Source organism: Haemorhous mexicanus, chromosome 15 (genome assembly GCF_027477595.1).
Source record: "Haemorhous mexicanus isolate bHaeMex1 chromosome 15, bHaeMex1.pri, whole genome shotgun sequence".
Lineage (NCBI taxonomy): Eukaryota > Metazoa > Chordata > Aves > Passeriformes > Fringillidae > Haemorhous > Haemorhous mexicanus.
In genome coordinates, this window is record NC_082355.1 from 15,750,001 (window position 1) to 15,774,431 (window position 24,431).

The 24,431-nt window shown below is 45.9% G+C and overlaps 2 protein-coding genes across 12 annotated transcripts in view; both read left to right on the forward strand.

Moving 5' to 3' along the window:
• The window catches only part of SLC4A9 (solute carrier family 4 member 9), a 14,240-nt gene extending 10,251 nt beyond the window's left edge, over nt 1-3,989 (forward strand). The window contains exons 15-22 of the mRNA XM_059860536.1: nt 1-19; nt 640-801; nt 948-1,126; nt 1,270-1,342; nt 2,210-2,278; nt 3,181-3,354; nt 3,682-3,828; nt 3,939-3,989. The exon at nt 1-19 is cut by the window's left edge and continues 95 nt beyond it. Of these exons, the coding sequence (XP_059716519.1) occupies nt 1-19; nt 640-801; nt 948-1,126; nt 1,270-1,342; nt 2,210-2,278; nt 3,181-3,354; nt 3,682-3,828; nt 3,939-3,989 (874 nt within the window). The remainder of the gene's footprint in view (nt 20-639; nt 802-947; nt 1,127-1,269; nt 1,343-2,209; nt 2,279-3,180; nt 3,355-3,681; nt 3,829-3,938) is intronic.
• A 684-nt stretch (nt 3,990-4,673) lies between these two features.
• Nucleotides 4,674-24,431, forward strand: part of ANKHD1 (ankyrin repeat and KH domain containing 1) — a 99,887-nt gene continuing 80,129 nt past the window's right edge. For 10 of the 11 annotated variants that reach the window (XM_059859963.1, XM_059859959.1, XM_059859960.1 and 7 more), the window contains exons 1-2: nt 4,679-5,043; nt 19,464-19,617. In XM_059859963.1, the coding sequence (XP_059715946.1) occupies nt 4,765-5,043; nt 19,464-19,617 (433 nt within the window). In that variant the 5' untranslated portion in view covers nt 4,679-4,764. Of the gene's footprint in view, nt 5,044-19,463; nt 19,618-24,431 lie in introns of all 11 variants that reach the window. The other variant, XM_059859970.1, reaches the window with a different exon arrangement.

Here is a 24,431-nt window from a genome sequence, read left to right on the forward strand (position 1 = left end):
CGTCCCCAGTGAGCTGAAGGTGCCAGCAGGGTGGGCAAAGCACTGTCAGGGTGTGGGTCTGTGCCCACCGTGGTAGCCATCCCACTGTGCTGTCACTGTCCTTCTCACCACTGGCTCCAGCCCTACAGAGGTGCAGGCTGCACCCCAGCAAATAAGAAAGAGTTGAACACAGCTGATCCCATGCACCATAAATAACCTGGCTCAGACCTGCACTGTACAGATCACACTGGAGCAAGAGCCACAAGCTCAGCTCCAGACTTGGGCTACTCACCCTGGGTGTGGAGCAGGGCTGGCAGTGCCCCAGAGCAGCCAGTGCTCACCACCACCACCTTGGGCTCACTGCCCAATGCCACCTCTTCCACCTGCTGTCACAGGCACATGCCCAGCTCCTGCCTTGCGGTGTCCAAGAACAACACCCTTCTCTGTCACAGCCAGGTTGTCCTTGTGGGGGGCTGGGGGGGTCACTCTGTCCAGCAGCATCCCCAGGATGACTGAGGATGCTCTTCCACCCCTGAGATGGGGCATCCCTGGGTGCCTGTAGGGCTCCAGCCTGGGCACCTGGGGCTGGTCCCATCACCAGACTGCACTGCACACCCCACATGTGGGTGGCAGCTGCCATGACCCTTCTGCTCTCCACAGCCCACAAACCCAGCACGGGGCTGGATCATTTTCCCCTTTGGAGCCAACCCGTGGTGGGTGTGCCTGCTGTCTGCAGTGCCTGCTGTCCTTGTCACCATCCTCATTTTCATGGACCAGCAGATCACAGCTGTCATTCTTAACCGCAGGGAGTACAAGCTGCAGGTGAGCAGGGGGACAGGGAAAAGGCAGCACCAGCCAATGGGGAAGGATCCAGGTCCTGGCTGGGAAGCAACCAAGGGAGAGCAGAACCCCAAACTGGCCAGGAAAGTGGGAAGATGCCCCCAGCCCTGCTGCCTTTTCTGCTGCAGAAAGGAGCAGGCTTCCACCTGGACCTCCTCTGCGTCTCCCTCCTGATGGTTGTCACCTCTGTCACCGGCCTCCCCTGGTATGTCTCAGCCACTGTCATCTCCCTGGCACACATGGACAGCCTGAGGAAGGAGAGTGCAACCTCAGCCCCTGGAGAGCACCCCGAGTTCCTGGGCATCAGGTAAACAACAAGCCTGAGCTGACCCCTTTCCCTGCGGCCATCAAAACTGCACAGAGCAGAGACCCTGGGGCCAGGAGGGCAGGTAGGGGGGTGGGCTCCCAAGGGACCCTGGGCACCTATGACACCTGTACTGCCACCCACAGGGAGCAGAGGCTGACAGGCCTGGCTGTCTTCATCCTGATGGGAGTCTCTGTCTTCATGGCCCCTGTGCTCAAGGTAGGAAGCCTGGCTGGAGTGGCCTCTTTTCCTAGACATGGGATGGCCATACCCTGCAAGGCTGGAGGTTCCTCACCCTGACCCCCTGAAGCAGGGAGCTGTGCCCTGTGTCAGTATGGACTGCACCAAGGGTTTGTGTCCAGTGCCACAGGAGGGCTGGCACAGAAGGCACTGTGGCTACATGTCACCTGCCCATCCTCCCCATGTGCATTGGGGTCCTTGTGCTCCCCAAACACACCCCACCACTATCTCTCCACACTGCCACGTGGATGACCTGGCTGCTGCTGGCTTTTACCTGCTGCCACTGCCATGCTGGGAAAAACCCCTCCAGTGGCCCTGCATTACCTGTGGGCAGACAGGAAGTCTCTTTTCCTCCACCTCTTTCCTCACCTCTGAGGTTGGTCTCATACTGCCTTTGATAGAGGGTCCTCCCAGCACCCCCACCTCCCAGCTGGATTTGATGGAAGAACTGTTAGGTGGATTAGGAACTGGCTGGATGGTGATGTCCAGAGATTCACAGTCAGTAGCCCAGTGTCCAACTGGAAATGAGTAACAAGTGGTGTCTTTCAAGTGCTCCTACTGGACAAATACTGTTAAATATCTCCATCAAAGACACAGATAACAAGATGGCACCAAGCTGAGGTGCAGTGACACACCTGGGGGCTGAGATGCCATCCAAAGGGACCATGGAGGACGTGGGCTCATGTGAACCTCAAGTACTGATGCCAATAAGGCCAGGCTGGGCTGTTGGGAATAAAGGAGGCACAGCCTGTGGACACACAAGCAGGCTTTTACAGGAGAGGGCACAGAGCAGGCACAGACCCCCAGGGGACTGCCCTGCTGATGCCCCACCCCACTGCCTTGCAGCACATCCCGATGCCGGTGCTGTACGGGGTGTTCCTGCACATGGGGGTGACGGCCCTGAACAGCATCCAGGTGAGGGAGGGAGGGAGGGAGGGAGGGCTGCACTGGGAGGGGGTGCTGTGCTTTTGGGTGGGGAGGAGGGGCTTTGCTCAGCAACAGCTGCCACTGCACAGCAGAGCCTGGATTTCAGCTCTCTGTGGTATACAGCCTGGCACAGAGCAGTTTCCCACCAGGCCTGGGACAAGGAGGGAAAGGAGGGACCTTTCCAGGGCAAAGGAAAGGGAAAAGGAGGGCTCTGGATGCTAAGCAGCAGGAGAGACTTGTGCACTGCTGGACCAGGTGGTATGGGAGAAGTGGGACCAGTGGATAGCACAGACTTGCTCTCAAAGCTGCAGGGACTACCTCACCTGGGAGCTGCAGGCAGAGCTGGGACATGACAATCTTTTGGTTCTGGTGTTGCTGCTCATGTGCCAGTTCTCTTCTTCTCCCAAGAAACCAACAGAAGGGAAAAAAAAAATCCCTATTCCAGAATTATCTACACCACTTTTTCCTCTAAATAGTACAGTTTCCTTGCAATTACCCTGCTCTAGATGACAGGCTGGGAAACTCCCACCCTCCCTCTGCTTGGGAAACCCAGAGTTGTGCTCTGGAGGAGGCTGCAGCAGTTTCCTTCGAGGGGGATCAAGGGGTGTCATCTCTCAATTAACCCTGTAAGGGCAGCTAGTGTCCTTTCTGTCCTTTCTAGAGGTCTGCCTGGAACACACTTCCCTGGCCTGGGGGCAGTGGCACCAGGTCTTACAGACAAACTCACTGGCCCAGGCATCAGCTGGAGGTCAGCACACAGGGCAGGAGGACCAAAGTGCAGAAATGGTGGTGAAACCCCATCCTGCCGGCCCTAATCTCAACAGGGAGGGGGGGTGAGAACTGCCCAGTAGCTGCACAGGTGTGACCCACCTGCCATCCTCCCACTGCAGCTCATGGACCGTGTGCGGCTGCTCCTGATGCCAGCCAAGCACCAGCCAGACCTTGCCTACCTGCGCCACGTGCCCCTGCGCCGGGTGCACCTCTTCACCATCATCCAGCTGCTCTGCCTGGCCCTGCTCTGGCTTCTCAAGTCCACCGTGGCCGCTATTATTTTCCCAGTGATGGTATGACCCCCCTCGAATCGGCGGCACTACTTTGCCGCTGGGCTGGCTGCGGTTCACCCCGGCCCCGAGCACCACCGGGCCCGGCACGGTCCTTTGGGAGGGGACATGAACGGGTGGCTTTGCCACCAGCCTTCACCCCCTGCTCTGGGGCCGTGGGGCTGTCACCAGGGGCTGAGTGACGCTGTTGGGCAAGTACGGTCCCCTAGGGCCGGGAGGGGTGACAGGCCAGCACCCTGGCATCTCCGGGGGTGGCAGAGGTAAATGACAGAGAGACGCTGGCTGTCCCCCGGCCCCAGCGGTGCTGACCCGAGCCTGGCCCGGTCGCAGCTGCTGGCGCTGGTGGGGATCCGGAAGGGGCTGGAGCGCATCTTCTCCCCGCACGACCTCAGCTGGCTGGACGGGCCCCTGCCCGGGCCAGGGACGGCGGGGACATACCCGCGGGAGCGGCCGGAGCAGGGGGGCGCAGCCGAGGAGGTCGGTGCTGTCCTGGGAGCCCCGCTCGGCCACAGCCGCCCCGGGACCGAACCGCGGGGGCGGCCGGGGTGGGCGCGGTGCCGGCTCCGTAACCTCTGTTCCCCCCACAGTGCGAGCCGATGCAGCGCCCGGGACCGCAGATCAACCTGTCCGTGAACTAGGCCGGGCGGGCCGGGGGCGCAGGGCCATCGCTCCGGGCCGGGCCGGGCCGGGGGCCCGAGACACCCGGGGGGCCCGAGACCCCCGGGCCACGTGGCCGCGCGATGACGTCACAGTGGGCGTGTCTGCTGGAGCGTAGAGCCAGGGCGCCCAGCCTATGGCGGCCCGCTCCCGTGAATGGGCGGGTCCATAGAGGAGGCGTGCCTCTTATTTTGATTGGCAGCTCCATTACCCAATCACCGCTCGGGACAGGCGGGCGGGTGACGGTGCCTCGCGCTGACGGAGTCCTTCAGATGAGTTCGAAGGGGAGGCGGGCCTAGGGCATGCAGAAGCCAATCGAAAGACGCCAGACGCCGTGCGTTGTGAGCGATGTACCTTTCGACCAATCAAAACCGTGATTCCTGAATGCACTTTGATTGACAGCTCGGTCGCCCCATCGGCGCCCGTAGCTCCGCTAAAGCACATGATTGATGTCCCGGAGAGCCAATCATAGCTCGGAAAGTTCAGGAAGCGAGGCTGGGCGAGCGGGGCGGGGCGGCGCACTCTTACCGCCTCGGCGTGCGCTCTCAGGGCAGCATGCTGGGAGCGCGTGACGCGCCCTTGAGTGGCGGGCGCCGCGGCCAATAGCGCGCCGTCCTCGGCCGAGCGCGCCCAATAGGCGTGCGCGGAGCGGCGGGGGGGGCGGCGCGGCGGCCGCGGCCGGGTAGGGTGTGAGAAGTTAGTGGCGCTGCCGCGGTGCCGTGAGGGGACGGAGACGGCCGAGCCCGGACCAGCGCGATGCTCACGGACGGCACCGCCGCCGCTGCCGCCGACGAGGAGATCGACTCGGTCGCGCCCCGTGCGCCGCCCGCCGCTGCCGAGCCGCCCGCCGCGGCCGGGCCCTCCCCGCTGGGCCTGCGGGCCGTGCGCCTCTTCGGGGAGGCCGGGCCCGGCGGGCCGGGAGGCCCCGGCGCGCCCGCGGCCGGTGAGGCCGCCCTCGACTTCAAGCTGGCGGCCGCCGTGCTGCGGAGCGGGGGCGGCGGCGGCTCCGGCAGCGACGAGGACGAGGTGTCCGAGGTGAGCGATCCTGGCCCGCCCTCCTTCCCCTCAGCCGCTTCCTGACAGGCCCGGCCGGGGCCCGCCCGCCCTCCCGCTCGCCGCGCCGGCCGCACCGGCCGCACCGCACCCGCTCGTCCCGGGCCTCCCGCCGCCATGGGCGGGTCCCGGCGGCCCCGCACGGCAGCGCGGCCTGGGGCCGGGGAGGAGGCAGCGGGCGCGGGGGTCTCGCCCCGCCGCGCCTCCCGGCGGCCCCGGGGAAGGGCCGGGGGCGGCCGGGTCCTCTGCGCGCCGCGGCCGCGGAGCGGGGTGAGGATGTGTCCTGACCTCAAGGAGCCGCTTCCACCTGGGAGCAGGTTTGGAGAGGGAGGCGAGATCCTGCACCCGGCGGAGAACAAAGTGAAGCCGTCAGCTCCACTATAGCTGCCCTGGACTCGGGGTGCCCAGACACGGATAAATTCCTCTACATATAGCTATACACACACGCACACGCTTTTATGCAATAGAAATATTTCTTACCCAACAAAATGGAAGAGGGTAGTCGAGGTGTCTTCCTTTGATCTTCCAAACCTGGGGAGAGGTTTAAAGGGAGGGTGTGGAGGAGGGACGGGGGCCTTGTCCCAACCAAAATGGAGCGTTGTTGGACCTTTAGACTGGCATTTAATGCTGCTTTATGTAGCCTAGGGAGGGAAGGTAAATGAGGGCTTTTATCTGTCATTGCCGTACCAAAGGGTGAATCTTCATTCCTTAGCAAAAGATGGGATCCCAGTGGATCACAACCCTTACACAGCTTTAGTGGAAAGCAGGAGAAAGTGGCTGCTTACTGCTTGCAGACTTTTCCCAGTTCCTGTGGGCTTCTGCAGGAGGAAGAAAATGGCCAAGGTGATACATACCATTTTTAATTTGAGGGCCAAGCAAGTGTATTTAGGATGTGTCCTTGTTCCTTCTGGAAAGATGAAAGGACAGGAGCCTGCAGTTATCCTCCTGTGGCTAAATCTTTTGCCTTCTATTTGATGACCATCTTTTGTCCAGCCCTCCTGAAACCTGAGCCAGGTCTTATCTGAACAAAAAAAAAAAAAAAAAAAAAAAAAAAAAAGGTGATTAAACTGATGCAGATCCACACTTGCGTTTTGCTCATGACCACCTAAGCTGCATTAAAAATGGTGCTAACAGCAGAACGTTTAACTAAACTAAAAATCTACTGGTCAGGCAGATGAGCACTTGTATGTGACCATTCCTTCTGTGATTGATGTCCTGGACATCCATGGTCAGTCCCATATGGAATTAGGTGTTCCAGGACATACCTGTTTGGGGGAGCTGGAAGACCTACCATGGATAGAGTAGGACACAAGTAATCAATGTGTGTCTGCTCTCTAGGAGGTCTTTCATGTCACATTTCAATGTATCTTTGATGATACAAAGCAGCAGCTACGGAACCTGGAAAATGATGGGAAGTGGGCTGTATCAGGGTGTTGGTGGCTCTTTACGAGGTGAGCAGAGTCCTACTTTGAAAGCTTATCCCTTTTGAACCCACCCCATTATTTAAGGGATGTGAAGATTGGATAACTAGGATGTTTACTAAGGACTCTTTTGACTAATAGCAAGTATTAAGAAAGACAGCCTATTATAAATAATGTGTCTGGGAGGTTGCCATTGAGGTCAAAAAAAATAAAGGTTCCAAAACAGCTCTTAAAGTTAAATGATTCATTTGGAAAACCTGAGAAAAAGTTCATTATTTAAAATACAGAATAGAAGAAATTAATTGGAATTGAAATAGTTGAAGTTTTCCAGCACACATGGAGAGGAGGTGGGCTAATCTTGAAGCTGAAATTGCCTGGGGAGTTCTCCTGTCTTGTGTTTCTGGTTGTGGAGAGTTACCTGGGAAGAAGCATGGGTGGGAGGAATGTGCCTAGGCTGGGCTGCATGGCTGGGAGCACCAAGGGGGGATTTTTTTTTTTCTTCAGGTTTTTTTTTTTTTTTCTGAGAGCTAAGGAAGCACTTGTTGTCAGTGATGGGTGTCTCTCTTTGTTTTGTTTTCTCTTTTGAGCAAAGAAAAGGCAGTTAAGGTGCAGGGATGGACCAGTGCAATTCTTGAACAGCATTGCTTTGAGAAGCCAGTCAGTCACTGTTTGGACTGTGGTCTTGTGCCATGAGTCACTGATTTGGGAGTATGCCTTCAGCTATTACCAGTGGGTGGAATTAGTGAGAACTAAAAGGGAGAATTAAAAATGAAGCAAAAAAAAAAAAAAAAAAAAAAAAAAAGAGTTTTTGCCATGCTGCCTTGATCTGTTTTGTCTATTTTTGAGGCCATAAAAATAATGGTACAAAATTCTGTAGACTCTGCTATGTGTCTGCAGTGGTTTTTAGGTTTTGTATCCTTGTATTAGTCTGAGTTTAATATGCTAAAATAATTGGACTGGTCTAAATGGCAAATTAGTTAAAAAAGAAAATCATCAGGGAAGTGCAGGACAAGGAGTATAATGAAGCATTTATCTAGAGAATGAAAAGAGCAATATATTTTAACCCAACCTTTTTGAAAATATTGCATTTCTTAGATCAGATCTCCAAGTACTTTACAGAGGAGAGTAGTGTCCCCATTTTACAGGCAAAGAGGGTGTGCCCCATTTATCCTGGCTTGCAGAACTGGGAGAAAACTGAAGCTTGCTGGTTTCCTAACTCAGTGCCTGCCCATGGTAGTGACCAGGCTCTTGGTTGGGAAACCAAGGACTAAAGTGGATCCTGTGCAGATGAGTTGTATTAGGTCCACAAGGGGAAATTTGAATGCAGCTGTGCAGAATATTTTCTAGAATTACCAGTTAAAATTATCCCATGCAAATAGAAACAATTGCAAGCTGCAGCACGTCTTTGGGCATGGAGGGCTGAGGCCAGGTTTGTGCTGTTCCTGTGTAAAACTGCCTGCCGTGGATCTCCTGGGTGCTCAGAGAGACTTCACCACTGGCTGCAGCCTGAGAAATGAGGTGGTTTTGACCTCAGTGCAAATAGTTGCTTAGTTGCCTTCTAAGCTTGATCAGGGTGTGAACACAGCCTGCAACTTGTTTAGAGTGAGATTTTTTGGTGTGACTTTAAGTGTATTATTACCACTCCTTGTGAATTTTGCTGGTACTTACAGCAGTGCCAAAGGCACAAGCATTGAGCAGCCTCCTCCACCCTGGCTCTGAGGGCTGTAGGTCAAGGTGAAGCTGTGCTGGGAGGGCAGTGCTGATTATTGCATGTCCGTGGGGTCTTTGGTGGCCACAGAAAGTGCAGGTCCTCATCAAAAACCCTCCCAGCAGCAAAGTGTGGCAGCAGGAGTTGAAGCAGGTGATAAATGTGGCTGTGTTGGTGTTCAGGACAGTTTGCTGAGCTGTTGTAAATCAAGCAGCAGAAGCTGGCTGTGCTGACAGAAGTACGAGGGGATCTGGGAGCTCGGTTCAGTGAGTGGCTTTTGGCAGTGAGTGTACAAATGTAGCAAATCTCTCCTATTCTGTAATTCAGGGCTTTGGAGGCCTTCAGTGACAACTGGAGCTCACCCAGCCCTTGGCTATGGAGTCAGCTCAGCTCTCGGCTTCCCTCTCCTGAGCTGCCTCCACCAGCTTGCCTTACTTAAGCCTGTACCTATTGCATAAGCCTCTGGGGATATTTACATAAAGCATAATTAAAAATCAGACATAACATACCTCCTACAAGGAGTAGGATGAGTAGTTGAATGGCATGCACTCCAGAGCAGTTCAGTACCTGGAGATTTTGGCTGGGGCCCCCCTCCCTGCAACCTGAGGACTCTTAATTTTTAAACGTGGTTTGAAATTCTGAGTAAATACCTAGTTTGTTTCAGATTAGCAGTGTTTATTAAAGTCATTGCTGCATTGTTTAACCTTCCTAACATGGATCTGCTTTGTAGATGTTGTGCACAATGCATCTTTTGACTTCTGAGGCTAACGTAATGCTCAGACATTTCAATTTTCATTGTATTAGAAACAATGTAAATAGCAGCATTTTCTTTACCATAAGGAATAGAAATTCAAAAAGTGGATGCAAGTTCAGGTAGATAGTATTAAGCAGAAAAGCCTTTTCTCTGAAAAATGTAGGTTTCAGTTTAGCAATTGATGTTTTTCTTTTGTCAAGCTATTTCAAATTTTAGAAGGTAAGAGGTGGAAGAAAAAAACCTCAAGGGGTAACTTGTTCAGGTTTCCAGAAGTGTTGAGGTGACTCTTCAGGATGTAGAGAGCTGGTTAGTAGGTTGTTCATTTATTCTCAGTCTGATTAGGCATCTAACTTCCAGAAAAATCATGGTAGGTATCTCAGTAACTTTGCAAGTGTGGCCTGTGGTGACCAGGAGCAAGCAGTGTTCCTGTGTGCATGTCTGGTAACCCTACAAGCAGTATGGTTAATCCTATTCAATAACATTTTACAGTGAGCTCTTTTCTAAGGTTTCTTCAACTTGGGTCTCCCTCTAGTGCAGCTTGACCCAGCTGAGTATATATGACCTAAAATAAATGTCAGCAACTGTTTTCTAATGATAGGTGTAGAAAGTAAAGATGTGAAATACTACTGTATAATTACATAAATATGCAGTGCAACCCCTTGGTAAAGAGAGATTTGCCAAATTTAGCAGAACATCTATATTTAGGTACAAATTTGCACATAGGTTTCACCAGTCAACTAGTTACAGTCTGGTGGGGGGTGGGAAGGGTTGGTTTGAGCATTAATGCTGAATCATGAGTTCTTGTGCTCTGATTTAAATTGGGGCTACCCAGCTGCTCCCCCATGGGCTCGATATTGGGCAGCTCTTCTGTCTCCTCTCCCTGCCTTGGAGGATGCTGAAATCCAGCTGGATGGTGCCATTGGGGACATTGTCCTCTTAGAGCTCAAACCATCCCTGCAACATTCACTTGACAGAAGGGTCAGTGTGGAGGGAAGGGGAATACACAGGCACTCATTTTTCTGTGCACATGTGTGGCCTGGCCTTCAAAACTGGGAACAGCTCCAGGACTGAAGTGGGGTGTTTGTTGGAGTCCACAGCTGGGGCTCAGACCCTGCAGGTGAGGAGGCTGCAGAGCTTCCACCTTAGTCAGTAATTTTGAGTTCTTGTAATATCTGTGATGATTCCTTTAAAGTATTAAGCTGTTAGTGGAGTAAAAATGATTCTTGGATTTAAAACAGAGGCAAGTCTTGACTTACATGGAAGAAGGAACCTTTAGGTATCTTTCCCACTGAAAACTTCATGAAGCAGGAAAAATAACTCCTGCATCTTGTTTGAGGACCTTTATGGCCCTGTTTAATTGAAGCTCTGAGGCCTCACTCTTAGCAGGGTGCTTTCATTGGCTCCTGCAGATGCTTTCTTCCCTAGCAGCAGCCCATGTGCCCTGCAAACACCAGCCAAAGGCCTCGTGTAAACCTTGTCTTCCTGGTGGGAATGGTCTTCTGCTGGAATGGGGCACTGGGAGCAAACCTCAGAAATCAGTGATTTGTGCAAGCACTTTAATAATTTTAGGAGGTTTTCGCACAGTGCCTGGCCTCAGAGGTTGTCTCAAATAGAAACTTTCTTACTGGTACCTCAAGTGACCTTGGTCGATGATAAACTAAAGATTACTTTAACTTTGAAATGATACAAATACTTCTTTTTGTAGCAACAGACTGCAGTAACAAGGTTGCAGCCTTTGTGTTATAAACCCAAGCTGCCTCTGACAAAGTGAAGTGCAGGTGAATTAAGATTTGGATTTAGGGGTTAATTTAGTTAGGATGGTATGCTATAGTCCTTAATATACATAGATATATATTGTAATAGAATACAGATAGTTTGGGTTTTTGGTTTTTTTTTTGTCTACAAGTAGTTCTCCCTTTTTATTGTGAAAGTGCAGAGGTTTTATTTTGCATAATTTTGGAGGAATGCTGAGCAAGTGAAATTTGTGGAAATGCATTTTACTCTTGCAACTCATTACTTAAGAATTTTTTTCTTATGTAATGTTGATTGTTTAGAAGTCTTATAAAATATTAGAAAATTTTCTCCTTTTTTGCAGTATTGTGTATCTTCTGCTCAAGTGTAGATAGAAAACGCTTACTATGATAAAACATAAATAAAATAATTGGTTCTACTTACTATGATAAAACATAAATAAAGGAATTGCTCCTGTGCTTTATCCTGTTACTTCTTTCCTGCTTTTTGTGAGATGAGACCCCTTATTCACTTTGGTCCTTTGCTTTCAAGAGGGAGTTGAGATTTTTTTCAAAATTATTTTCATCTTTAGCTCTTCCAAATCATCCTAGAATGTGTAAGAAAAAGTGCTGAGACTGAGAGGGGTTACTCCCAGTTGAATTATGATGATGTGTTTGTCCAAATGCTGGTGGTAGCTGAGAAGAGACAAGTGTAGCTGGCCCTTCAGGCCAGGAGAGCTTTTCAAAGGTACCTTCCTGTATACCCACCCTGCAGGAAGAAAATACTTCCTAATGAAAGAAAAATAGGATGTTTTTTGGGTACTGGACAGTGGGCCAACAGAAAGCCATCTCAGATGTTTTTAACATTTCATGTGTTAGCACTAGGTTTTAGCTAGGTCCCTAAGTTATTGTCCCTTGCATTCAGTAAAACATAGGGATTACTAATTAACTAGGATTTTCTTCTAGGAAAATCCCTAAACCTGCTGAACTTTCTCCTTTTCAAAATCATGAATTAAACCAACAGTGTCACGTGGCAGGTAGGTAGTAAGTCAGTCATATTTCAAGCCAAGGGAAGAGGAGAGATCAGCATTTGGGGCTGGCTGATCTGCCCCCAAACTGATCCTTGGTCCTGGTGACTGCTGAGCATCACCTCTTTAGAGTATGTGCTCTTCCACAGCCTGAAAGTGAGCCAGGGGAAAAGGGAGTCTCACGTGCACGTTTGGCATTTAGGATTTCTTAGGATAAATCCAACAGCTTAGATAAATGTCTCTCTTTTAATTGTTTTTATAAAATAGTTACATTTTTAAGCCCTTGTACTGCTATATCTTGAATTTTCAGTGGATCATAGCTTAGGCAAGGCTCTCTGATAGTTTCTCTGAAATGACTAAGTGATGGCTCAGGAGTTGCATTGGGGTTTCTGCTGCTTTGGCAGTGGGACAGCATGCACAGACCTGTTTATCCAGGCCTTGAAAAGAATTGCTGCCACTAGCTTGGGCTCTGAGAGGGGCAGAAAGGCCAGGATGATTTTCAGTTTGCTATAAGCCTCTAGATAACTTAATTAGTCACTTTAAATGCTTAGATTCCTCTGTCTGAAATGTATAGGTTGGCCTGGAAACAGATTATTGAATTACTATTGTATTCAAGATCCACTTGTATGATTTTTTTTCTATTTAGGCATTGTCCCCTTGGATTGAAAAGAGATCTTAAAAGGTCATTTCCAAGAAGGTGGCTTAGAATGTTTCCCATCTTGGTTGGGTGTGAGCTTTTACATCAGCAAACAAAAGCATCTATTTATCTTCTGCCTTAAAAGTTGCCTTCACTTTGGTTTAATGCCTGGGATTTAATACTTGAGCAAGGAAAGCCATGGTTAAATTGATGCAACAATTCTGGTTTATATTCTAATAAATCAAATACAGAATTACACCAGCTGTTTCTTGGCTTTGATGAGGAAAGAAGAGGTGCTCTTTCTGTGGGAATATTAGATAAAAAAACATGTGAGGAGGGAATCCTAGTGCCCATGGGGAAGATGGAGCGCTCAGAACATGATTTAGAGTGGACTGAGATAGAATACGTGAAAATAAGGAGTGCTTAGTACAAGTGGTGCTTATTTTAGTCAAATTTCCTGGTCTCCATTCAAAAGTTTTCTTTGGTATAAAGTCAAGAATTGGCACTTGATTTACTGGGATTGATGTGAATTTTGAATAAGCTTCAGTTGTCAGTTCCAGTTCTGTATGTGACAGCTCCTTGCTGCAAAAGATTGTTTTGTAAGTGGGGAAAATATAGTCATAATTATTTTTGTTTATCAGACATTGAATATGTGTGGATTTAACAGTGTTTTGGGTTATTTCAGTAGTTACTGAGATGAGTAAATCTTCTTTTCTGCTATACACAGAAACTTTGTAGCATTGTCATTTTCTTGTACCAAGAGGAGTCAACAGGTGTGTTGTGTGCCTTAATTCTGTGAGGGTTAACAGGGTGCAATGATGTTGCTTATTGTTGTGAAACAGTGCTTTAATAAAAATAAATGGTAGTGTTCTGTTTCTGGCAGATTCACAGATCAGACAGCTCTTTCCAGAGGCTTGTGATAGGGTGTAGTTTGTGGTATTCAGAACTACTTAAATGGCATAGTGTCAGTTGTCTGCTTAAGAGAGAATTCAGGTAAGTGCTTAAATTGACAGGAACCATTTGACAGCTTCTTGTCCAGGAATGTCTGCTTATGGTTCAGTATGAGTGCAAGAAAATTGAAAACCAAGACCAGCAATCTCTGGAAAGGATGAGTAGTAGTATAAAACATTAATTCTGTTTTATTGTTTTATCTGCATGTTTCAAATGACAGCTGTAATTTTGAGAATTGACTGGTGACTTGGGGTGCCAGGCTTGAGACCCTGTGGTGAAACAGCCATAAAGATGTCAGTCCTTGCTCACTGCCTGCTGCCTCTCCCATCATTTTAGGCAGCTCTTGTGGTGACACATCAAGAACATTGTGTTGTGTGTAGGGATGTTGGACTTATGGCCCACACTGTGTGTGAGGGCCTTTCCTTTCCTGCAGCAACAAATCTTGAGGTTGTGTCCACCTGTATTTACCCTGTATCTATAGCAGCATCTGCAACATGAACCTGTGCTCTGGAATGAGCTCATCACAGCCCAGATCCTGTAGCTGCTTGTTTCACTAGCTGGTAATTGTTTCATGTCTGTGGGAATAAAGGCTGTCCTTTAGATAATCCTGCCTCCAGTCAGTCAGCTTCCTGCTGCAGTCAGAGCTAAACAGATTTGCACCCTTTCTCTCCCCACCCTCCCAATCTAATGCCCTGCCTATGGAGCTGCTGCTGCAGGTGTGAGCACTGACAGCTCCATTTAAAGGTGGAGCCATGGTCGGGTTTATGGCCTCACCGGGAGCTGACATGATCTAATGTCTTTCTGTTCCCAGAAGAATGACCTTCCAGCTTGACAGACCCTTTTGTATGTCCATGAAATTCAGTAAAGTGGTAGAAAATTATTTGTTTTCTCCCTTTTTGATATGTTAAAGTGACCTATGAAAGTGTCTGAGAGCTGCCTGACCTGTCAGAAGGTGAGCAGTGACTGGAAAGGATGCTCCAAGTACTTTGTGCTTCCCATTGAGGTGGTGAGCACCCAGAGCACGCTGTACCCCCCCAGGCTGGCAGGGGACTGTGTAATCACAGCATCCATAGTGCTGGATAATGCTCTTGTGGTGAGTCACAGGTCATAGTGGCTTCTGTCTTCTTGGACTGGAACTTTTATTTTTTAATGGAAGAAAGTGCCTTCAAAAATTACAGCTCTAGCCAGACGGAGTGGGTATGGTTTTATATAATTAATTATGTCTGAATTGATGTTCCCATTGATTCTGTGTTGTTTCTAGGTACTGACTCTAGAGTACTTCCCTGAAATGTTTATTTTCTTTCTGTAGCTTTGAAATGCCAAGAAAGGACAGTGTTCTGAGACCCCACTGAAAGGTTTTGTGAAAATACCCACATTAGTGTGTGGTTTTTCCTCTCCCTTTACTCCGTCTCTTGAAACTGAAGTGGTTGTGCAGGAAAGTACCTTAAGCAGGTGCAAAGATGTTTGGCTGGGCTGGCAGGGGAAGAGTGTTGAAAAGTGCATTCTCTGGTAAATCAAAACCAAGCTTTTTGTTGGAGTTAAGTCCACACCAAGGGGGTTGTGCTGCACTTAATTGTTGCAGGGAACATCTAAGAGTGTCATGTCAGGGACAAAGTCATTCACTTTACTTTCTCCTTGGAATGATTATTTTTAATGGATTTGATAGCTGACATCTTTTATGTGTGGAATTTACAGGGGTTTGATGTTAAATTTGAAATACAAACTAAAGTTCATTCTTAGTGCTATGTCCTGTCACTATTCCCCAAAAATTTTAGGGCAGGATTGCAAGTATTAATCCAATATTGGCATTCAGTTTAATAAAGGACATGACAACATAAACTGTTAGAGGTTGGATTTTTCTGAAAATTCCAGAAGAACTTTCTCTGCTGCATTTCTCACATTTCTCCTAATGCAGCATTGCACATGCTGTTAATTATGGAGTGAAAATGTCCAAATGGAATTATAGAAGTAATTAGGAATGGTTTCCTAACACAAAAGAGAAATTCAGGCAGTCATTTATTTGCATAAAAAGTAGGAGTTGAGGAGTCCCAGTCAAGAGCTTGGGTCCTTTTTATTTGTAAATACTTCACAAACAGAGCAATGAGTTTTGTTACCCCAAAATAATTGTTCATAGCTCAATGGGTTCCTGGAAAATACAAGTTCAAGGAAATAATTTGACAGCACCTTTCTCTTTCCTATCAACACTTTTTGTGAAGATGGTCTTCCCAGGAGCACTAGTGTGGCAGAAATGGAAGGTGGAAGGAGCTGTCTCTGCTGCTGCCCTTGCCTGCAGGAGGAGGAGAGAACAGTGCTACCTACAGCTACCCAGGAAGCTTTTCCATCCTCTGGAGCCTGTGAGGAGCAGGCTATTTGTGAGCAGGCCCAGGCTATTCTGGGAAAAGGACTTTGCAGTAGTGCAGCATAAGGAAGATCAGTTTAGATTTAATATTAGAAATGTGGTGTAACCCTGCACGTCGTGTCCATCTCACCAGAATGACCAGTGTTAGTGGGGATGTTGGTGCCTGCAAAGTCCCTCTGCATCCCCCTGACCTGCAGGGAACTCAGTGCTGGTCTTACCCTATAAACACTGATGGAGTTGAGGCCACATGGCTGCAAGGTAGCTGCTCTGGAGGGAGGCACCAGGGCTGTAACTGGATCTGCAGAGCTGCCAGGCTGCTGCAGTCCTTGGCAGGACTTCAGGCCAGGGCCATGGTTGCTGTGGGAGAGCAGGAGACACACGAGGTGGTGAAGCTCTGCCCTCCAGTCCCGTTCAGCTTCTTGGGTTTGGACTGGGAAGGTGAAATTGGTGTGGCAGTTAGAATAATATCTGGAATCCATGTGTTCCCAATGAGTCTTCCCAAGTAAGATGCTTATTAACTGCCCAAAGCAGCTCGCAAAATAATCCAAAAATAGCACAGTGACTGGTTACTCTATCACTTTGCTGCAGATCTGATTAGGGTAGAGCAGTTTTTGCCACATGAGCAGTGTATTATGTTTTCCAGGAATGCTAATATGAAATATGTTTGGATTTTTTACTTGCCGCTTTTGATTTTTAATGAAATTTATTTTTTGTTTAAAAAGACAGATTTGTTTGATATATTTGTGATAGTTTGATTTTTCAAAAAAGATTATTATAATATGTGATTATTGTAGGTCACTTCCATTCACAAGACACATCTGATCAATTAGGTAATTTCTCACTCTGCTATTAGTGAAGATATCCAAATGTTCATTCTCTCTAGCTTTGTCTTCGTGTGTGAGAAACTGTATTGATTTACAGAAATGTCAGACATTCTGACTTGAAAATACATTGAAGCTTATTCTGGAAGACTGGCAGTGGTGCAGCTATTTTAACATTTTGCATATGGATTTTCAGTATTTTCACACCCAAGATATATTTTTATTGTGTGTATGTTGCTAAGCTCCTTCTAAAAATCAAAATAAAACCTAAAAATTGATGCTCAGCATGTGCAGTAATAATGAAAGCATCTCCCTCCCTATGATACAAAACTATGATGAAAGTATTGTATATGAAGCAAGAATTTTTGAGAGATTTGAATTGTTCAAGGTCTCTGGAAGTACAGTTGCTGATGAAGAAGAAGAGCTGAAAGGCAGGAAGAGTTAATAAGAATGGTGAAAAGAGCAGACTGCACCAGTACTACCCAACTTGTATTCTTTAGTAAAAACTGTGTGTGTAATTTGCTCTAATTAGTAGTGTTTGCACAATCATTGTTAAAAAGACAGACTTATTTAGAGGTTCCTGTAAGCAAAATGGATTCCCTGTTGGGAGACAGAGGTTCCTTGCAAGCTGAATATTTGTGAATGGTGAATTAACACTGATTTAGGTTCAAGATGGGGATTGTTGCCTATAAAATCCAGTAAATAGATCCCAGTGAGCTTGTGCTGGCAGCAGTCAGGGAGAAAATGGTCCATATCTTTCCCAATGTGTCAAACCCTTGAAGTTTTAGAATTTGCAGCAGGACAGCTTCTGGCAGGTTGCTGCAAGGCTGCTGTGCTTCCCTTGGCTGAGGATTGCCTGGCTCTTCCCAAGGCTGAACCCTAAGGCTTGCCAGGAGCCACTGAGTGTTTCTGCAGTGTTTGTTGTTCTCAAGTGCAGTTGCTTCAGTGGGAGGTGACATTTGACTCCTTTTGATATGTCCTCAAAAGGGAGGACTGCTGTTAAATGTAGTGGTGTAGTTGACAAAGAAAAATGTCCATAAGAATCTAATAAAATTTCTTGTATCTAGTTCTCAGCTGTGTATAATGAATGGTCATGTAGGCACAGTGGGAATTTCTGCCCTCCACCAGATCACACAAACACGTTGCAATAGGAATAATATTTCCATCGTATTAATGCCTTGTGTGGTCTTGTGGGAAAAAATTAAAAACCCTGAAGTACTCATGTAGGTAAGGGTGAATTTTCCCAGAAGTCAGTTTTGCATCAGAACTCATGAAAGCAGGGAGTCCTTAAGCTGGCTATGGACTAACCTGAAATTTGAGTTCTGCTGAGAGGGCTCTTACTGTAGGGATGCATTTTGCTGTGAGTTGTAAATAGCTCTTCTTTGTTTGTAGTAAAAATATGTATCACTGGTTTAGGTCACTAATTTTCTGCTTGTTTAATGTTCAACTCTCTCTTGCAATGACAGTTTCTTATTTTAGGACTGTTGCTTGGACTAACCTAGAAATCTTGCTTCTCTGAGCCCCAGATGAGAGCCTGCTCTTGCCTTTAATATTTGTGTCTGGCACACAAGATCTGCTATCTGGAAGCTGGCTGGGATCACAAATATCCACTGAGATGTGGGCCCCGTGTTTGGTGTTCCTAAAAAGTCATACTTGCTCCTGATTCCCATTATATTCCCATGTGAGCATTTCCCTGGCGCACAGGGCTGGCTTGGACACCAGGGGATAGTGTTACAGCCATTTACATATCAAAAAGGGGAAGAAATGAACGAACCCGAGTTGCTCTTGAATAGCAGTGCTCTGTGCTGCTCCCAGATCCTGGAAACGTTGTTCACACAATGGAGCACTTAATGAATTTGCAGATGGCCTGATTTGATTTTTTTTTTTTAAGTATAAATTTTCCTTTTCCAGGGGAAACAAGATGGTAGTTTTCTGCTGGGGTGAGAAAAATAGGGGGAAGTATTTTAGGGAAAACTGAGAAAGGAAGATGAGACTGGGGTATGAAGTGGGAGAGGGCAGCAGTGGCTGAGTAACAGGAATGTCTCATTTCTACAGCAAATCTAAGGCACCAGTAGTGTTGGTACAGGTAACAGACAACATCTAATTATGAAATAGTGTTTTTGTTTTAAAATACTACTGAAAACAGGGGGAATTATGTCTGAGCTTGGGAGATTCTGAAATGTAGCTCTGCTCTCTTTAGAGTGTGAGTCAGGTATCCTCCTTGTTTACTCTGGCAAGCTGTCAGAAAACTGCAGTGTGTTATGTTGAGTAATTCCATGGGCTTGTGTTTGGAGGTCACGTGGGGCACTGGTGGGACAGCATTATTGCTGCTTGGTTGGAATACCTGCCTGCTTAATCCTTCTGCAGATCTGTTCTTGTCCAGAAAGCAGAGCAGACTGGGGTAATGCTGAGTGGCAGCTTGGAAACAGATGTTTTGGTGTTGAGTTTTGGTCAATTCTTGTGTTCCTGCTCAAAATAAACAAAATCTTTGTGGTACCTCTGTTGAAATTACTTTTAAAAGAGAAATGAAAGGCATCTTGGGAAAACATTCCATCTTTCCCTGGCACTCAGATAGGTCCAGCTGTACCACAGTCATTACTGGTGGCTTTTATTAATAACATGGTAGATGAACTTCTGGTGGCAAAGATGTTACAGGTTCTTGTGTCTGCCTGCTTGGGTGGTTAACTGTGCAAACATGCATAACACTTATTCTGTATTTTATCTGAGTTGACCTTGCTGTATTTGAGGTGCTTCAAATTGTAACTTTTGCAATAATTTTTTTTTATGCGGGGTTTTTGTATTTTGTGACTTTAACTACCTCTTCACTGAGTTGACCAGATGTTTTTTGTAGTTTTGTTCTATGTTCTTGGCAGTTAAAACACAATTATGATAGTACAGTTAGATTATTTTTGTGGGATTTTTTGGGGGTAATATTTTAGATTTACTTTAAAGCTTCAAAAATGGTAAAATTGTTTTTTTGACTTTGCAAACAGGTTGAATCATTTATTTTGGACCAAGAAGATCTTGATAACCCAGTACTCAAAACCACATCGGAGTTATTCTTATCGAGTGCTGCAGAAGGTGCAGACTTGAGAACTGTGGATCCAGAAACACAAGCAAGACTAGAAGCCTTACTGGAGGCAGCAGGTACTTTCCTTGTGTAGTTGTTTTTCTGAACCTGACTTGTACACAGATCTGGCAGCACATAAATTTTGACACTAGTGAAATGTTCAGGAGTCTGGAAATTTCCCATGATGAGCAGAACATGGAAAAGAAGCTCATAACTCTTACAAGTGTTGCAGGTTGCTTAGTGCACTCTTTCTGTACTTACAGTTAGAAAAATTAATTTGAATTAAATGGTATTTCACTGACTTGAGATTACATATCTTATGAGAGGGAGAATTAATGGGGAGAGAATAGAAGGAATGAGACTTGCTAAAATGACTTTTTTCCTGCTTCTTTGGTCAATATATAATTATTAATTCATTACTCCAGAAAATTACAGGTAAAATACTTTTTTCTCTGTTTTAACTTTCACAAAAGCATTTTGGCATTCTGTAATTCTGAGGTATCACTGTTGGAAAATACATATTAAACATTCCTGTTTTGGAACCAGACCTGATGAACATAGTTGCTTCTACATTTATTGGCTTAAGAGTGAAAGCTTGACTAATTCAAATCCTCCTACAATTTGTGACTGAGATGTTTGTCAGGGATTTGGAAATTATTTGTTAGTTTCAAAATTCCAAGGACAAAAAGATATAAAACCCCTGCTTTGAAACAAGTCACATTTGATCATCATGGGTGTATACTCAGACTTGTAGTGGTGTGCTGAAGTTGGAGTTGCACACCTTACTTTTCAATACTTAAGGAACTACATAAAATAGCACTTATTTGCAAGTGTGTAGATGCTAAACTGTGTGCAGTCTTAAAGGAGAATTTTATTCTAAGGAAGCAAAAGGGGCAGAGATTTGGGATTTGGGTTCTCTTTGCATTTTGGATTTGAAAAAACCCAACTTAAAACACAGCACAGCTTTTGTCAGCAGGAAGTTGCAGCAGCCTGTCTGCTGTAACTCTTGAGGACCAAACTTTGTTTTGTGGGGAAGATAGGCTGTACCTGGGATACTACATGGACTAAGGGAATTTGAATAATTTACTTCTTTTAATAATGCAGATCAGTTCCTCTCAGGTTCCTGGTGGCTGCTGTGTCCCAAAGCTTATTTCTGGCTTTATAAATTGTGGGTGGATCTGGCTGGTGTTATGGGGTAATGCTGGGGCTGCAGTGCTCACAGGGATCTCACAGTATTTGACATATCCAAGAGGTACCTTTGCTGCTTGTAGCACCTGTGAGAATGCTGTACTCAGATTTCTAAGCAGTAGTTGGGTATTTGTCCCCAAGATTAGATAATTTGTTTTTTAGCTGAGGTTTCCATGTCTTGGTTTTCCCAAGTACATGAGCAGAGTGGAAGGAATCTGGAAAGAAGAGCAAATAAAAAAGAAGTGCCTTTGTTTGAGGACTTCATCTCTCTCTCTAGAAAGACTGGACAAAATTAATGCCACTTGATGAATGTGTGAGATCAAAAGAGTGAAAATACTCTGGGGCAAGTTCTCTAGTTAAGCTGTACTTGTATTTCCCAATGTGGATTGGAATACTAAAAATAACAGGCTAACCTACAGAAATATGCTGTGAATCTGGTAGTTCATTAATAAAAACCATAATTTGACAGTGATTGAAAAAGAAGTTAGTGGTTGTGGGAGATGTTCTAATATCTTCATTGGATTTATCTGGCTGGTTTGGCTGAAAATACCCTTTATAACCCTGAGTGAGCTTCTAGGCTTCCATCATGGCAACCTAGTGTTGTGCCTTTGTATTCTTTTACAGTTTGGCAAGTGATTTCTGCTGTTCTTTTAGTCACAGTTAAGTCCTCAGCATTAAGGATAGCTTGGAAAAGTAGGTGGCAGAACTATGGCTCAAACACATTTAAAGCCTTGTCTTTTGTTTCCAGGCATAGCTTGGCCTTGGTTGTGATGATCCCCCTGTGACAGGCTTGATTCCACCTTACATATAGGTGAAGAAAATCAATCTTGTGTTCAGTGTCTTGGATTTCCTAGGGTTTCTTATGTGCCAGGTTTGTGGATGTGTCATTAGGATCTTAATGAGTATGACTTGCAAAACTAGTTTTGCTCATTCTTCTTGAATCCTTTAATACTCTGATCTCACATGGCCATGTTGTTTATTAGTTCTGGAAGGTAAGTTCTAGCAACTGCAGCCACGTGGGGTATTGTTCTTCAAAGTACTTGTGCAGAAGTGGTTTTCAACTTTTGTGTACTCTGTGATTTGTAGGAGCTGAGTTTTGTTTGTAAGTAGCTGTCTTGATTTGAGAGCTGCTGCACAGGCAAGTGTGAAGCCAGAGGTTATTTGAACTTCTTGAAGATGTTTCTGTAGGTTGTATTTACCCACCAAGAGACTGCTGGATATTTTTTCACTTGCTTGTTTGACTTGCTTATTCTGTTTCAAGGATTGTGGATGTTGAAGGTGGTGAGAGCCTTAAGCCAAATTTCTAGCAAGAGGGTTGTGTCTCACCCCCCTTGGCATAGCAGCAGTTACACACATGTACATATCCATGTGCACACAAACAAAGATTTCTTGTTTTTCTCTAAAAACCTGCCTGATTAGCTTCACTTTAGACAACCATACTTTATTCTGTGAAAGAACAGGTACTTTATCACTTTATTAATGAACAACTACCTTTAAATAAGTGTCAGTGTTTGTATTATTTAAAAAAAAATACTTCTTCAATCTGAAGACCAAGAGACCACTGTAAATATCAGTTGTTTCCACCTTCAGAAACTGAAGATAAATTAAAACAACTGAATCGAGTTGTTTGGCAAGTTTTAACCTAAACAAACCAAGTCTTGTATATCTTCCTTTAGTTTAACTCCTATTAGCAGAGAAGGGATTTATAGGTAAAACAACTTATGGAATGAGAACCATCCTGCTTGGAGGATGTTTCCATTTTTCAAGCCGTAATTAAACAGATTATTAGTATTCTGAGAGTGGAGTCCTGTTCTGCACTAGAAACATCTCGCTCCACTGTTAATTAGGGTACTGTGGATTTCTTAAAATAATATTTCAGCTCTGAAGAGTCATGATTCTTGTGTGGATCTTCAGAAAGAAAGTATCAAATGCCCTTTTTAGGGGCAAAATTTCACAGCTGGAGATGAGAGCTCTTTGCTACTGGGAATGAATGGCTGGAGTGTTGAGAGCTCTTGTTCTTCTTGGTGAGTTCTTTGTGGGTCCTCAACATGTGTTGGTGAAAGGGCAAATTGGGATAATTCCAACAGGTTAAACCTGTTTCATTTTCTGTTCCCAACTTGTGTCGGCATCAGGAAGGGGAAATGACTCTCTTGTGTTGTGCAGTGTCTTTCTGCAGGTTGTTTTTGAGGATAGAGAAAGGTGTTGGTTCAGGCACATGGCCAAATAAAAATCCTGTGTGCCTATTTGGTGTATTCTGCAGCAAAAGCACAGATTTCTACAGAAAGTTGTGAAATGTCAAAATGTTAATCCCTGCAGTTAAAATACCCTGTTGATAGTGTTTCAGCATGGTTTGGCTGAGTTTTCTGGGAAGTGAAATAGAGTGTTACTGAACTGCTTTTTGACTTGAGGAAATAGCTTGAGTGCCTGTGTCCCTTCCAGCAGAGATTTTAAGTGTGTTCCTTCTCAATCTGAATGTTGAAACACTTTGACAATGAAGCATCAAAAAAAAAAGATGCAGAAGAAAGTGGTAAAGAAACTTCAGCTGCCTTTTGGGGACATGATGTTCCTGTATCTACACAGGGAGTAGTTCTGTAAGCAGTGAGTTCTTCAGGACTCCCACTATTGTTTGCAAAGAGGCTTGTGAGGAAAATATTTTGAGAGGGAGAATGTTGAGCCAAAGGTTTGTTTAATGAAACATGTGAATAGTACATTCTTATGTTCAAACAAGGAGCAGAGTTATCCTACTTTTCTGATGAAATACAGTATTAAAGGTGGCTGGAGACCCTCACAAATGGTTTGGTGGTTTTGGGATTTGGAGGGATTAATGGTAGTGTAAATGGTGAAAGAGAAATCGAGTTCTAATAATGTGTGTCTGTTTATACCTGTGAATTTCAGTAGTTCATTCAGGCACGAGGGCCTGATACTGTTCTTTGGAGAAGCTGGCAGGGTGGTGGTGAGGGGAATAGATTGTGTGTTTTGGAGCTGGGAAAGGCAAAAAGTGGAAGTGATCACCTGCTAGTGGAAATACAGAACACAGCTCATAATATGAATGAGCCCGGATGAAATCTGCCTGCTTTAGGATAAACTGAAAGGTTAGAGTAGATTCAGCAATTGTGGAATTGAGTGCTTTCCTCTATATATGTAAATTTCTATTTACTCATTTGCCAACCTATTGACCAAACCTGCTTTTTTTTTTTTTTCCCCCTCTTGTGATGTGATCTAACCCTTTCATTATTCACTAACAACAGGGGTTACCAGGGAGTGAGCTGTGGTCTAAAAGAACAGTGCCAGAGAGGCACAGTTTGCTTTCATTCTGCATCTGAGGGAATCCACAGAAAGTGACAGAGACTGGGCTAGAGAAATTCTTTGATCATGTTCTTTGATTCATATTTATGATGAACAAGATTCATGTGTGAACTTGGTGTTTCTTTTCTTAGGGTTGATGAGTGGCTAAGCTGTGATTGAAATGAAGGGGGCATTAGAAACTGAAGGGTTGTCCAAGCTCCACTTGAAACTATACAAGTGGGGGTCTCCAGGAAACAGATTCATGTTTGTCATTTTATTGGTTGCACCTCTGTGCTTGTGGAATACAGCAAATGCATATCTAGATCTGTATTGGTGTTTTGAAATAAAGAAAGAGAAGCAGGGTCTTTTTTGGGGTGGGGTGGGGAATCAAAGAGGATTGCTGGAATTTGAGTGAAGA